We start from the raw sequence: 16,928 nt of genomic DNA, 5'->3' as shown, positions 1-16,928 counted from the left end.
CAGCCTGAGTTACAGGGGTGGACAGAAGCAGAAACTGTATCATAAAAGTAAAATCATTAATAACATTGATTTCAGCAAATATTCAATTAGTAATCTCCTGCTAAACTGTGTACCCTATGAGGGCAGAGATCTTCATTTGTTCACTGATACAATTTATGCCTTTAGCATGGAGCCTGACACATAGTAGGGGATCGATGAGAAGCACCTTATACAAAAGTTAACTCAAAATGGATTAAAGACTTAAACATAAGACCTAAAACTACAAAAACCCTAGAAGAAAACCTAGGCAATACCATTCAGGACATAGGCATGGGCAAAGACTTCATGACTAAAACACCAAAAGCAATGGCAACAAAAGTCAAAATTGACAAATGGTATCTAATTAAAGAGCTTCTGAACAGCAAAAGAAACCAACCTCAGGTGACAGGCAACCTACAGAATGGGAGAAAATTTTTGTGATCTATCCATCTGACAAAGGGCTAATATCCAGAATCTACAAAGAACTTAAACAAATGTACAAGAAATAAACAACCCCATCAAAAAGTGGGTGAATGGTATGAACAGACACTTCTCAAAAGAAGACATTTACGCGGCCAAGAAACATGAAAAAAAGCTCATCATCACTGGTCATTAGAGAAATGCAAATCAAAACCACAATGAGATACCATCTCACGCCAGTTAGAATGGCAATCATTAAAAAGTCAGGAAACAACAGCTGCTGGAGAGGATGTGGAGAAATAGGAATGCTTTTACACTGTTGATGGGAGTGTAAATTAGTTCAGTCATTGTGGAAGACAGTGTGGCAATTCCCCAAGGATCTAGAACCAGAAATACCATTTGACCCAGCAATCCTGTTGCTGGGTATATACCCAAAGGATTATAAATAATTCTGCTATAAAGACACATGCACACATATGTCTATTGCAGCACTATTCACAATAGCAAAGACTTGGAACTAACCCAAAAGTCCACCAATGATAGACTGGATAAAGATAATGTGGCGCATACACACCATGGAATACTATGCAGCCATAAAAAGGATGAATTCATGTCCTTTGCAGGAACATGGATGAAACTGGAAACCATCATTTTTGACAAACTAACACAGGAACAGAAAACCAAACAGCACATGTCCTCACTCATAAGTGGGAGTTGAACAATGAGATCACATGGACACAGGAGGGGAACATCACACACCAGGGCCTGTCGGGGGGTGGGGGCCTAGGTGAGGGACAGCATTAGGAGAAATACCTAATGTAGATGATGGGTTGATGGGTGCAGCAAACCAAAATGGCATGTGTATACCTATGTAAAAAACCTGCATGTTCTGCACATGTATCCCAGAACTTAAAGTATAATAATAATAAAAAAAGAAGTATCTTTTGAAGGAATAGAAAGCTGAATGAAGCTACCCTATACTTATCAAGAGACTGCACCTAGTGACTGGCAGTGTGCTGTCCTCTGTATAAGTGTGGATGAGTTGCCATGAATGAGGCCTCTTAGACTTGCCGTTTCCCATCTCCCATGCTGTGTCCCACCGACAGTCTTTCTCAGATATTTAATACCTTCAGCCTCATTAAGATTCAGCCTCCCCTTCTAGAATCCATGCTTTGCAAAGCAATGTTGGGCCCCTGTGCTCTAAACCATTATGGATTGACTTAATAGTTCAATTCAGAGGGTAGAATTATTTCTAAGTTCTTAGGGATTCTTCATTGCTGTCTTTTGGACTACCTAGAGCAACTACCTCATGGTGTGGTTGAGGGTATATTACATGAACTAATATATCATGTAAAATATAGGACTGTTGATCTAGGCAATACAGTGTGGTGGTTAAAAGCCTAGACTTTAGAGCTAGACCTTCTCAATTCACATCTGGGCTTCACAACTTAATAGCTGTGTCACCTTAAGCAAATTGCTTAATCACACTATATTCAGTTTTCTTGCTAAAAAATACAAAAATATTATCATTGATATGAGGATTTAATGAGTTAAAGCATGTGTACAAGTAAAAATGGTAAGTAAATGTTACCTACTATTTTTATCATTATTATTGGCCTCAATGACCTCATTGAGAATTTGCTATGTGCCAGACATGAAATATGTATTATCTCAGTTAATCCTTAAAACAATTATGTGGGCTATTACTGTTATCCCTACCTCATGGATATTCAGGTTCAGAAAGTTTTAGTAATAACTTAAAATCATATAGATAGTAGGTAGTAGAGTCTGGATTTAAATGCAGGTAGGTCTGAAATATTCTCTCATAGAGATACTTTTCTTAACATAATTTGAAATATCTGCATTCTTACCGACATTTTTTAGTATCTGACTCTTAGCCTTTTTACCTGTGCCCAAAACCTTAGAACTAACTTTAAGTTCATGTGAGTGTTTAAACATCCATCTGTTGGTTTCATGGTCTATAGTTTCTAAAGACTCTTACAGTTCTTAAATTACACTGTGATCCAGTTCACCCACCTCTCCATTTCCTCTACTAGGATCTTAGCAAAATCAATCAGTCAGTTAAATAATTAAATACCAATTAAAAGCTATAGGATGGCAAATGATGACCAAAACAGACAATTTGCATGCCATGGTGTGGGGACAGTAAGGTTATAGAAACTTTCCTTGAAAGATCACAATGCAACTATTTCAGTATTCATTTTAAACAGTGAGCTGGAGTTACATGCTCTAACCTAACAGTGATTCTCTACCCAGCATGGAAGTGTCCTGACACCATTAGTAGCAGAGACTCATCTATTATAAGGTGACTGGTTGACTGAGTGCCCTGTGATTGGCTAATATCCTTCTCATCACAGTGATGGACTTGAAATTTGAACCCTTTTCAGTCACCCCCAGCAGACAAAACGAGGAAAACTGAAAAGCAATCCATTTACAGATGTCAGCACAGCTGCTGTGTTTTCGGATATGATTTGCTGTGCCACATTTGACAGATTATTTTTTATATCTTTGAGATTTATCTTGTTTTCATTGGAATATACTATAAACTGTTCCATTACCTTTTACCAGGTGAATAAATTGTGATATTTGGTAAAATTGTCTTTCATAGCCAAGAGATTCCAGTGTACAGAGAGCTAGCATGACTGTCATTTGGCAGGGCGGTGGCAATTTGTGCATGATACGTATTCGGGAAAAACATTAGCATGTGGCTTATGATAGCATGGGTTTACACAGGGTTCATCTTGATGTTTGAAGGTCATGTTTTTCTCTTCAACAGGTTAATTATGTATGGTTTTGTGAAGGCTATGATACATGCTGGCCAGCTGAAAAATGGAGACTTTCATTTCACTGACTGTTTATTTTTTGGTTCACTGATGTCTGCTACAGATCCAGGTAATTGCTCAAATAATCTATTTCTTATTTTAAAATCAAACAGTAAAAAAAAATCAAACATTGAAATTGAATGTTTCTCCCCAAGACCATCACCTGAGTCTACATAATAATTTCTATTCCTCTTCATCTGCAGTTGACATATCTGTTAGTAATCATGAAAGAAAAGAAAAGGGGAATATTTTAATAGTGCTAAAGAAATTGGTTAGAAAGTAATTTCAGTAGTGGGAGAGATCTTTAAAGTCATTATAGCTTATTTCTCTAGATAAGCTTGTCCAACCAGCAGCCCATGGGCTGCATGCAGCCCAGGATGGCTTTGCATGCTGGCCAACACAAATTCATAAACTTTCTTAAAACATAATGAGATTTATGCACAGACCTTTTAATTTGCTCATCAGGTATCGTTAGTGTTAGTGTATTTTACGTGTGGCCCAAGAAAATAATTCTTCTTCCAATGTGGTGCAGGGAACCCAAAAGATTGGACACTCCTGCTCTAGACACCCCTGCTCTGGAACATGTAACCATTTTGAGTTATCATCCTGAATTTTTCTCCAGTCAATATGTCTTCTCTTCTTTTGAGAATGATGTATTAAATTAAATGGTTTAAAGATATATTTTAAAAATGTTTACTATGGTACTTTTCGAGCATATCAAACATATGGAGAATAGTAAAAAGAATTCGCATATGCCCTTCAGCAATTATCAAATACGAGCAATCGTCTTATTTATAGCCCCTCCACACGCACTCTCTCACATCATGACTGGATTATGTTAGAGCAAATTCTAGCAATCATATTATTTTCCTTGTAAATGTTTTGAAAAATGAGCATTGTCACTGTAAGACCTAAAAATATTAACAATCATTCTTTAATGATGTCCAAAATCTTCTCATTGTTTTAATATTCCTAATTGTCTTATTGTCATTATTCGTTTGTATAGCAGTTTGTACAAATCAAGATCCAAACAAGGGCAGCATATTACAATGGATTGATATGATTGTTGAGCCTCTTTTTATCTAGAATTTTCCCTTTTATTTTTATTTTCTTGTCATTTATTTGTTTTAAAAAAGAGGTAATTTGTCTTGTGGTTGAACTGAATAGAGTTCCTTAAAATATTCCTCAGTGCCCTGTATTTCTTATAAACTGATAGTTAGATTCAGAGGTTTAATCAGATTCAGGTTCAACCTTTTTGGTATGATTACTTTAAAGATGGTTATGTGAGCCTTCTGTTGCATCACCTCAGGAGGCAAATAGTGATTGGTGACTCAGCTGTCAGCCTGATCCATCATATTATTGATTGTTACTCTAGCAAAGACTACCAGAACACAACCTGTGGTTGAACAACATGGTTTTATTACCCGTTGTAATGAAAGTGAATACCATGGGGAATCATGTTATGTTAGAAAGGACTTATTATAGGACCTGGGTTTATGTTTGGTTATTTTAGTGAGGGTTTAAGGCATCAGGGCTTTGGTCTGGATTCAATGCTGTCAGGAAGTGGGAGTAACTCCAAGACTGGGCATCTTAGTTAAGTCTTACTTAGAAGGAGGGAAGACTCGATTGAGCCTAAAGCTACAATTGGTGAAGAAGCAGTGGTCACTCATAGTAGCCAGGATAGGGGGATGTTTGGTCAGTTTTGTGGTTTGGACAATGTTCATTATTTGTGTTTAGACATAATTACATAGTAGTACTGTTTTTGTCTGGATCCATCATGGTCACAGAATAACCTTGCCTGATGTCATTCTGTGAAGTTGTTTTTGTTCAACAGGAGAACACCAAGGCCTAGCTAAGAGTATCAGGCCAGCTCTTGAATGTCAGGCTACTTTTCTCTTTCTTAGGAACATATAAGAATCTTTCTCAGCTGGGAGCGGTGGTTCACACCTATAATCCCAACCCTATGGGAGGCCAAGTTGGGAGGATCACTTGAGCTCAGGAGGTCAAGACCAGCCTGGAAAACTTAGGGAAACCTTGTCTGTCAAAAACAAATTTTTTTTTTTAATTTAAAAAATATCCTGGTGTGATGGTGCACATCAGTAGTTCCAGCTATAGCTACTTGGGAGGCTGAGGTGGGAAGATCACTTCTCAGGCCAGCAGGATTGGCACCACATAGTGACTTGTTATAAATGTAAAATCTCAGGCTCAACCACAGACTTAGGATCAGATGCTAGAATTTAACAGTATCCTCAAGAAATTCATATGCACATTAAAGTTTGCAAAGCTTTACATTTTGGAGTTACCCAATTTTATCTAATGGTTTTAGTACCCACTGATGGATTTTGTTTAAGTCAGTATTTATTAGGGGTTACAAACTAGTGAGATGCTAATCTAATCCTACCTTTTGCATTTATTAGCTGGTGGTACTCTCCTTAATGAAGTAGTTTTCCAGTTCAATTATTTCAGTACCCAATGGTATAATTTAAACAACAAAAGCAGGGCAAATGATCCATTTTTTTTCTTTATTTACTGATTTTCAAAAGAATGTGTTGTGTAGCACCCTGCACATGTGACCAATGAGATGAACTTTTAAAAACATATCACTGTGAGCACGTGGATTTTTACATAGATGACATGTTTCAATCTGCTGTTGTCATTATATTCTTTTTCATGATCAAAAGATTCCATTTTTGACAAGTGGGAGCCTCTTCAAGTTTCTCCTGTATCCTTTTATTATAATCCCGACAGTTTTCGATAGGTTTCTTGCTTTTGAGTAAGACTAGATGTTTCAATCTTATCTTGTATATTTCCTGCACCCTACCTAGGAATTACCTATCTCTCTGAAAAGCCTTGGCTTTTTCTAAGAGGGAAATTTAGTTAGAGACCATAATCTGGGCACTAAGGGATTGCATTGCTGCTGAATTGGTAATTGTTTTTAGACCTTTTTTTAAAAGGAGAAATTATATCACAAATTCATAATATTTTCAGTTACAATTTAGTATTATAGGAACTTAACTGCCTTGAATTTTTATTTTCATTTTTATTTTCTTCTGCCTACTCTTTGTCTTCATACACATTCATATAATTTCTTATTTGCTTAAAACATATGTTCTCAAAAGTATAATATATATACTGTTACTAAAAATATGATAACTGAAAACTGTTTAAGATTTTATTGTGGTTATTTTTAACCTGTGGATATATCCCACTAGTGAGGTACAGTTAAAAATTATTCCCTTTTTTAAAATCACTTGAAATAACTTCTCTGTGTGGTTAAGCCACAAGTCTATATATAATAATGTTCATTTGTTTTATTTTGTTTTTAATTTTTGTTTTAAAACTAGATTATATATTGGATTCTAAAAAGAAGATCACAGAATGAAATAAGAGAAATCTAGCTTCTCTCCCTGTCTCCTTTACCCTAAATTTCCAACGATTTTGATTGGTTTTTGGCTTACCCTTCTATATTTAAATTTAAGCAAATACACAAACATGCACACATTCCTCTATATGCTACTATGCACATGATTCTTCACCTTACTTTTATTTAATTAACAGTATTTTGGAGATCTCTTCATAACAACATATAAGAATCTTTCTCAGCTGGGAGCAGTGGCCCATGCCTATAATCCTAACCCTATGGGAGGCCAAGGTGGGAGGATCACTTGAGCCCAGAAGTTCAAGACCAACCTGGACAACATAGGGCAACTCTGTCTCCCCAAAAATAAAAAATAAAAAGATAGCTTGGTATCTTTTTATGGTGCACACCAGTAGTTCTAGCTATAGCTACTTGGGAGGCTGAGGTGGGAGGATGACTTGAGCCCAGAAGATTGAGGCTGCAGTGAACTATGATCATGTCACTGCACTCCAGCCTGAGTGACAGAGCAAGACCCTGTCTCAAAATAAATAATAATAATAATCTTTCTAATTATCTTTAGTAGTCGAAGAGTACCCCCATGGTTTATTCGATCAGTCTTCTATTGATGGAAATTTGGGTTCTTTCTTCTGCAATTATGTATGGTGTTGAAATTAATAGCTTTTCGCATTTTGACAGTGTTTCTTTGGGAGACATTTCTGGAAGGCGATAATGGTAAATGTATTTGTAATTTTCCTAGATGCCAAACTCCCCTCCATAAAATTTGTACCATTTTGCATTCATACCAGCAAGGTATGACAATACCTGTTCTTCACAGTCTTGTCAATGCAGTAGACAATCAAAACTTGGGGGGTTTATCCATAGGAAAGGTGAGGATTTATATATCCCTATAGCATGACTTAGTACTTCTTTTATTATGAGTAAGATTGTATGTTTGTATTTTTGTATTATGAGTAAGATTCATATATTTAGGAGATATGAAACTTTTAGAAAAAAATTCTTATACATATATATTTCTATTATGTATCTATTTTTTTCTATTTATAAGACACCCTTTTCCAGTAGAGTCATTAAACTTTTACATTTCAATGTTTAGATGCCCTTAATATGTTAGGAATATGAATCTTTTCTCTGTAATATAAGTTACAAATAGTTTTCCTGGTTTGTCATGTCTTATTTTGCTTATGGTATGAGAGGTTGATTGAAAGAACATGAAATGAAAGTGAGTCTTAGGTTTAGAACCCATGGTGTAGATTGAAGATCAGAGCCCCAGAGTAGTATACAGGGATAGACTGCTCTGTCCCCAGGATTAGGAATGGCCTGGTCACTATGTCATTGCTAGAAGATTTCACCCTCACACAGCCCAAGGGAAATGCAGAAGTCCCTTGGCAGCCACTGGAATCATGGACTCAAGACTATATATTTTCAGTCAATCTAGCTAGTTAAGGTTGTTCTCTTCTGCCATATGTAGATATTCTGCCTTTCAGGGTCAGGCCTCACTTTGCATCACCTTTGCACAAATCTTTGAGTTCAGAAGCACTGCAACCAGCATTCCCTGGTCCCAACACTGAAGGCTGAGTTTGTTGCCTTCTACTGAGTGACTCAGCTAGCTCTAAACACAGTTGAGTTATATTCAAGTGCTGCTCCTTCCGTGGCAGGTGATGCCCCTGAAATTATGTTTAGATAACACAGGAAAACCAATTAAAACAGAAAAAAAATCCAGGCTGGGCACAATGGCTCATGCCTGTAATCCCAACACTCTGGGAGGCTGAGGCAGGAGGATTGCTTAAGGCCAACAGTTCTAGATCAGTCTGGACCACATAGCAAAACCCATCTTGAAAGAAAGAGAGAAAGAGCAAGAAAGAAAGAAAGAGAGAGAGAGAGAAGAAAGAAGGAAGGAAGGAAGGAAAGGAAGGAAGGAAGGAAGGAAGGAAGGGAGGGAGGGAGGGAGGGAGGGAGGGAGGGAGGAGGGAAGGAAGAGAGGGAGGGAGGGATCCAGCTTCGTAAGATGATTATTTATCTGCATTGTATCAAACACCTGAGCGGACTGGATTTTTTAAAATACAATATTGGCTCGTAACCATAAACAGCATCCTGAGGCCCCAGTCTACTTTTCAAGTTTGGCATGGACCAGCTGTGCAACTTTGGGCAGCCACTTAGCCTCTCTAGATTTTATACATTATTGGAAGTAGAAAACAGTGTTTCTCATCGCTTCCAACTTCTTTTTTTTTTTTAACAGACAAAACTGACTCTTCATCTGTAAAATAAAAAGTTTTCGCTAAAGGTCTAATATCCTTCCAGATCTAATATCCCATGATTTTTACTCCTGTGAGAGTGGTTTTTATTTTAAAACAACTTTTATTTTAGGGAAAATAAAAGTCAACCCAAAACCTGCTAACTTTATATTCTGAAGTTCCAACCTCAGATCAACATATGCTAAAGATGTTGAAACCTGCACTTAAATAGGAACCCTTAAATCCTCTTCTTTTACTGGGAACTAATTGTTATATTAAAACACGCTGAACCCACTCTCTGCTAAATTGGTGCAATTTAAGATCTTCAACAACCTTAAAACACCTAGTTAATCTTACCCCACAATTATTCATTTATTGCCTAAATTATTATGACTCACTCATTTATGAGAGGAAACCTATGTTCTCAGGTCTGATATTTCTTGGCCTTTTAAAAATTAATTCTTTCCCATTTAGCCTTAGCTAAATATTAGCTAGTGTTATTATTTCCTTCATATTCATCTTTTATGGATACACATTTAGTCTTTAATTCTTCCTGCATGTTTCAGACTCTCAGCCAATTTTCGATTTAGCTCCATTTGGGATTATTTGACTATAATTTGATTCATTTTATCTCCTCCTTTCCTTACTGATGAAGAGCTTCCTGATAATGGAAAAGTCATTATCAGCACTTAACAAGTGGATAATGAAAGGCAGAACAATCAAAGAGACAGTATATGAAAAAATGGCAGGACAGGGAAAGAGAAATACACAGAGGGCTCAATGAATGAGCCAGCTCTTCTTCTGGTGTGTGCAAAAAACAGAGACTAGGAGGATGGGGAATGGGAGAGGAAAGATAAACAAAACTCAAGAGAGCAAAAGTCCAAAGAGATGATTTGTTTAACAGCTCTCATTTTGCGATCGGCCAAAGCTTGTCAAGGAGCTGTCTAGCCTCATACTATCCTCTTGCCTTTTTCATTGTTGTCTTGGGTTCTCGTTTGGTAAATTTAACTATCCAAGATAACAATTTTGATTAACAAATCGGAAATGTCCTTTCATATTGGGTAGGTGAGATAAAGAGGGGAGTCCTTAAGATGTGTAAAGATACGTGGAGATACCAGCATACCCATGCATCTTGAACTTACCAGTTTTGTGGCTGCTTTGGTGTATTTTCTCTTGTTGCTCCCTCCTCACCTTCTTCAGGTCTATGCCCAACCATCACCTCAGTAAGAGCCTTTCTTGCTCACCCTATCAAATACCAAACCCCCTTCCCCAAGATGCCCCAATCACAAAGCTTTCTGTCCCCTGTCCATGCCTTACTTTCCTCCACATCACTAATTACTAATCACTAGTGATCAGTTTATTAATTTATTTATTTACTCACTTACTTATTTCTTTGTCTCATGTGTGGGAGATGTTTTTTCCTATTTTTCTGGATTTTTTCCTATCTTTTCAGTCTTACAGTTCTGATATCTAGAACAGCGGGTTTTTAATAAATACCTTTAAATCAGTGAATTAATACAACTCGAGGAAGAAACTGCTAGGGCAAAGTGTGGAGTGTAGAAGGGCATCTCTTTTCAATTATGCAATGTGAAGCGGTTGAGTATCCCAGATCACCCTCGGGAATGAGATGTCTCGTGGCCTCTGGAAGGGCATTCTCCCAAGATGAGGGTGGACTTGCAGCACGTAGCTGCATTTCTAGCACATAGCTGGACTTCTAGTACATAACTGAGTGGCAATATCACTTTCTGTCCACCAAAGAAGATATATTTAACTAAAACAAAGATATGTGCCTTTCCTGTTGTCCAGTCATGTAGCAGATATTTCTTTCTTCTGTCTGTCTGGTGGTCAGTGGCTGAACATTTTCCAGAGCGTGCCAAGCTATAGTTTGTAGACTTGCAAGAAGCAGTTATAATTATGTGTTTTTCAAAAACTCAGTACATTGCATCAAGTATTAAATGATCACCCAGAAGATGCCAGAAACTCATCCTGGTATTTACAGAACTGACATTTCCTCCAAGGTCTTCAGGAAGCCACTCATTCAAGTACATGTGTTCGGTGCATTTTTCTTGCTTCATCAATTTCCCTGTTTCCTATTTGGATTAGAGTGTCTTCATTTTACATGATGCAGCTGCATTGAGACTCAAATACAGCTACACTATTTTGAACTCCAGAAGTATTAATACAGTACTCAAAACTATAAAATAATTATTAATTCAGAGACTTGTCCAATTTTCCCTCTAGACAACTAATCCAGGGTGTCTTGATTTAGGTAACATTAGATAGGGCACATCCTAGAATTGCTGTGTCTGATGATACTTACGAGATACATGTCGCTACTGAACCCCAGAAATGTGACTAGTCCAGATTGACATGGGCTGCAAGTATAAATACACCCTACATTTCCAAGACATCATTTGAAAAAAGTAAAACATCTCATTAATAATTTTATACAGTATTAATTACATGTTGAAATGATAATATTCACTTAATATTGAGTTAAATAAAATATTCTATAAAATTAATTTTACTTGTTTTCTCTTTACTTTTTTAAGATGACTACTAGAATACTTAAAATTACATATATGGCTTGAGTTATATTTTCATTGGACAGCACTGCTATAAAGATATATAGAAATAAAACTGTTGGAAACCAAACCATGATCCTTAATAGAAATACCATAATAATTTAAAATTGAGTATTAAATACAAATACAGTATTAAGTATAGATACAATGCACTGCATAGATTATGCCATTAGGTAAAATATAGGCAATTTATTTTTATGAGATTGGATTAATATGTCTGAGATTTTCTTTCTAAAATCCTTCCTCCCAGTCTCATTTTTCTGCTCTGATGCATAATAACCTATAAACTACTTTACACACAAGCTTCAGAAATAAAAGAGAGTAAATATCTATATGATTCAAATATCGTGTATGTGCCATTTAAACTGTGAATACTGTAGCCTCTGACCTGGGGACAGTGGATTAAATAAACTCCTGTCCAAATGTCTCAACTGTATTCTTTTTGTAAGAATATAAATAAGTTCTTAAAGCCTGACAATGTCAGCATTGTTTTTGGAACTCCCATTACTGTTTTGTCTTATGTAACATGTCACAGGTTCAAGAAACTTGATATTTATATTATGTAAGCATGGTTTCAGTATTAGGTTTTAATATTCCTAAATTGGGTAGACTCAATATCAAAAGTAAATATTTATCTAAAATGAGTAAATGGAGACAACCTGCATAGCCAGTTGGAAGATATAGTCCATAATTTTTTTCATCAAGTTTAGATTTTTAAAATCTATTTGATGTAATTTATGAGTTCAGTTCTCTCACCAAACAAGACAAAATTCACAAGTGCTTAGTAGGATCTATATCTTTATCTGTATCGTCATCAACACTAGATAATATTTAATGACTAGAACATCACAGATGCTTCACAATATAAAAGGCCCATTGAGTTCTGCACAGTGCATAATAAATACTTACCGAATAAATGGAGCCGTCATTGAATATTGATTCAGAACACTGTTCATGGTGTGGGACAGTCATGTTTAAGTCTTCATTTTTTCTGACTCGCTTGGCTTCAGTTACTCCAAATATAAAATAGGAATACAAGATTTATTTTAAAGGTTCTTGATAAGGATTAAATAAGATAATATGTCTTATTTTTATTGTTATGTTGTCATCATTATTTTTATGCTGCACTAAGATGGGGCTGCTATTTTTCCTTCAGTATAACACAGTGAGACGTGTACATTGTTTCTTGTTTTCGTGATAATAATGAATTTCCATGATTCTTCCCACCTGGTTAGTTCTCCCGGGACCAACTATATTCATTTGTGAGTTGCTTGGTTAAAGTTGGGAGTGTAATATATGTAATATGGTAATTTTGCTTTGAATAAAACACAAATATACTTTGACATCTATTCTTGTAGATGAGAGGTAGTAATTTTTAAAAGCAAATCTCAGACATTGTCACTTTACCCCTGTGTGCTTTCGTACGCATCTGTAAGATTAAGGACATAGTTCTTATATGTTGTGAAGCCACTATCCAACCTGAAAGTTGTTCCATAATCCATTGGTATCGTCTAATAACCAATCCACACTGAAATTTTCCTGATTTTTGCCCTTTGCCTTTGATAACCCAAACAGGTTTCACAAGTGATAATTAGTTGTCTCTTCTCTGCATTCTCCTTTAATCTACAGCAGTGCTCCTTCCTACCTTTTTAAAAAATGCTATTATTCAGAAAATTGGGTCAGTTCTATAAGATGTACCACATTCGGGATTTGTCGCTTCCCATAGTATCATTTAATTTTTCCTGTATCTTCATATTTCTGTAAGTGCAAGTTAGCTTCAGAGGGTCCTGATTACTTAGATTCAAATTCATCAGTTTTTGCAAGAATATTCAATAAGTGATGTTTGATCGATCACATTGCATCATATTAGAAGTCACACAATGACTTTTAGTCTCAGTGTTGACTAGTCACACAATGATTAAAAGTCTAGGTGTTGTCTTTTACTGATGCTAAGTGTGACCAATGAGTTCAGGTGGTGACAGCCTGATCCCTCCTTGTAAATTTCCCTATAAAACTTTCATACAGTGGTTTCATCCATTGATGCTGATTGTTTGAACCTATTAGTTTCATTAGAATTGACAAAATGGGATTCTTTTCTAATTCTATCACTTCTTCCAAATTATTAGCTAGAATTATTCTTGCAGCAAAACTCTCCTATATACTTATTAGTTTAAGCTACTACTTACATCATCTAAATGGAATGTACAGATCTTATCTAGACCCTTGGTCAAATAATGCACCCATAAATAAATTACCATTTTAAACATATAGTTTTAAACATAACCACAATTCCATCATCACACCTAACACATTAATAGTAATTTTCATGGTAGGCAAAATAATGGCCCTTCAAAGATGCCCATACGTTAATCTTCAGAACCTGTGAATATATTACATTGAATAGCAAAAAGGGATTTACAACAGTGATTAAATTAAGGACCTTGAAACATGGAGATTACCCTGGATTATCTGAATGATCCCAGTTTAATCACATGGGTCTCTAAAAGTTGTAGAACTTTTCCTGTCTGCAATCAGAGGACGATGTGACTATGAAAGAAAGGGGCAGAAAGATATAATGTTGCTGACGTTGAAGATAGAGGAAGGGGGCTATGAGCCCAGGAATTTGGGTGTCCTCTGGAAGTTGGAAAGGGCAAAGAAACTGATTATCCTCTTGTGCCTACAGAAAGAAATGCAGCTCTGCTAATACTTTAATTTGATGTCACAGAGACATGTGTTGAATTTCTAATATACAGAAATATAAGATAATAAATTTGCTTTATTTTAAGCCACTAAGTGTATGATAATTTGTTTCAGCAAAAATGGCAAACTAATATAATTTTAAATATTATAAAATACATAGTTTAGCTAAAATTTCCCAACTTATACAAATTTTTATAGCTGCTTTCATTGATCCAGACAATGTATATGCACAATGCTTTTACATATAAAATGAATGATTTAAAATAATAAAATTGTAGGATAATTTTGTGGAAAGAGCTACTTCTTTTAATTTACCACCCTCATTTTATAGAAGAGCAAACTAAGGTTTAGAGGTGAGTGACTTGGCCCTAGGACAGTCATTTCAAAATTTAATATTACAATCACTTAAAAAATTCATGAAGGTCAGCAGTGGATTCTAGGAAAGTAGTGACCTTAACTTGGCTTTCTTGCCCTTTATTACTGTAATTTATCTGATTTTCCTAAGGCAAAGAGCTGTTGGTTCCTATATGCAACTGAGTGCTGATGAAGCCTTGAGCTTTGTGCAAACCCTACAGAAATAACAGATACTGAGCTTTCTCTACCATGAGTAGCCTGATCCTCTAGATACCAGTTTCAAAGAAGTCTTTAGATGGAGACTGGAAAACTATGAATTCTGAAAAGTGATTTGGGTTGTAGAAATCTGTGGACATTGGTGGTAGGAAGGTGGTAGTAGTTGACATTAGCCTGCATGAGTGAGTTTGATTCTTTGCTTACTGGGTAAGGGAGCTGTCTCCTCGGTACCTGAAGGGTAGCCCACGTGCTTCTCCATCACTAGCCTATCTTCTGCCACTCACAGGACTGCTATCACAGAAAATAGTCCAACAGTCTTAAACTCCAAAAAGCTGACAAAGAAAGATAAAAACACATCAAGACTTTTCAGCAGCCTGAGAGAGGAAGACTGGTCAGAATAAACAGAGCACATACACAGGAAATAAATTCCTGAAGTAGAATATAATTCAAACAACCTTATAAGAAATCTTATACAAAGAACTCAGCAATGTTAGTTGCACATGGTCAGAAATTTTGTTCACTAATATATTCACAATGCCTAGAAAATAAGCTGTCTCAGAGGAGACCATCAGTAAATACTTGTCAGATAAATAAATCCATCAAAAGAATAATAATGCTAGTTAGGCAGAATATACCATGAAAGTGAGAGTGGCACAATATCATGAAACCCATTAACATAATCTATTACATCAATACATTATAAGAGAATGAAATATATAATCATATCAGTGAGGAAAAGACATTTAATAATATGCAGCAGCATTACTAGTAAAAATTCTAAGTTAAAAAAAGAAAAAACTATTTAAATATAATTCAAAGTATTTACCAAAATCTAATACCAGATGTTATTCTAAATGAAAACTTGAAATTGGACAATTCAAAAAGGTTTTATTTATAGAGGACTTGTTGCAAAGTGTATTTGTAGAAGAACTACAAAGAATAGTGCAGGCATCTGGAGCTTGGGAGTAACCAAACAGTTCTCACTCTTAGGTTCAAAGCGATAAGAGAGAGTGGTCATTAGAACTCAGTGGGAGAAAGCTTGTGGAATACGTCACCTGGTGGACAGCAATAACCTTCTGTTCAAGGACACTTTTAGTTCAAGGTAGCATTTCAGGGGGAAAATGTCAGGGAATAAATACGTAAGTCTTCCTTTCTGTCCCTCCTTTGATCTCTGCTGGGGCTTCTCATTGGCTAAATCCAATCAGAAGCTAGAGGGCGTGGGAACCTATTGATGTAGTGCACATGGTCAGTGTTCCAAAGCAGATAATGTGTAAAGGGAAAAATGGAAGATACTGGCATAGAAGTTCTAGCAAATTCACTAAGAAAATGAAAGAAAATAAAACATCTCATACAAGTAGAAATTAGGAAATACAGCTGCCATTTTTGTTGATGTTACTCTATTTAATAAAAACTATTAGTATTAAAAACAAAATTTTGTGAGGTGCCCGAGTATAAGATAAATATACAAAATCTAATAGCGTTTAAAAAATTTAGCAGCAAGTTTCTAGAAATAAAATTCAATATCTATAAAACTTACAACTATTTGATACTAATTTTAATAAAGAATAAACATATAACATTTTAAGGGATATAAAATATAAAACAAGATATGAACAAATGAAAAGTCATGACATGTTCTAGGATGGGAAGATTTAATTGTGGACATACTTTATCTTTTTCTTCCTCCTAGATTTTTTTTCATGGGGTACTTTTCAAACAATGAAAAACTTTAGCAAACTATATAATCCGTGTTACTTTTCATAAACCTTCCAGCAGTTTCTAAATTTTTCATTCTATTCAAATACATCGTTCAAAAATGTTTTTAATGTCAGTTTATGTGTGACAATCTTTCCAAAGCCTTGTATGCCTGAAAAATTTTCATTATAACCTCACATTCAATAGTAATTTGTTTAGATATAAAAGTATAGATTCAAAGTTATTTTCTTTTTTTTAATTCCTCCAAATATGTATTTCTCTTCATTTTTTATTTTAATCTAGTGGTACTCATTATTTATGTTGCACCTCTATTTTTATCTCTCATGTCTCTCAAAATTTTTAAAATGTACTTTTATCTCTTCAATCTTTATTGCTTCCTGCTGGAAGAGTTCCTCAATCAGGTTTCCCATTTATTTAATTCATTTCTTCAGTTGTATCCATCATCCTATTTATTCTATCTATTATA

General features: G+C 35.5%; 1 protein-coding gene across 1 annotated transcript in view; it reads left to right on the top strand.

Moving 5' to 3' along the window:
* The window catches only part of SLC9A9 (solute carrier family 9 member A9), a 595,600-nt gene that overhangs the window by 160,290 nt on the left and 418,382 nt on the right, over positions 1 to 16,928 (top strand). Inside the window, exon 5 of the mRNA XM_023215367.2 lies at positions 3,236 to 3,351. Within this exon, the coding sequence (XP_023071135.1) occupies positions 3,236 to 3,351 (116 nt within the window). The remainder of the gene's footprint in view (positions 1 to 3,235; positions 3,352 to 16,928) is intronic.

Source organism: Piliocolobus tephrosceles, chromosome 2, assembly GCF_002776525.5.
Source record: "Piliocolobus tephrosceles isolate RC106 chromosome 2, ASM277652v3, whole genome shotgun sequence".
Classification (NCBI taxonomy): Eukaryota; Metazoa; Chordata; class Mammalia; order Primates; family Cercopithecidae; genus Piliocolobus; species Piliocolobus tephrosceles.
The sequence above is the reverse complement of the archived record's forward strand: the minus strand, read 5'-3'. Positions and strand labels throughout refer to the sequence as shown.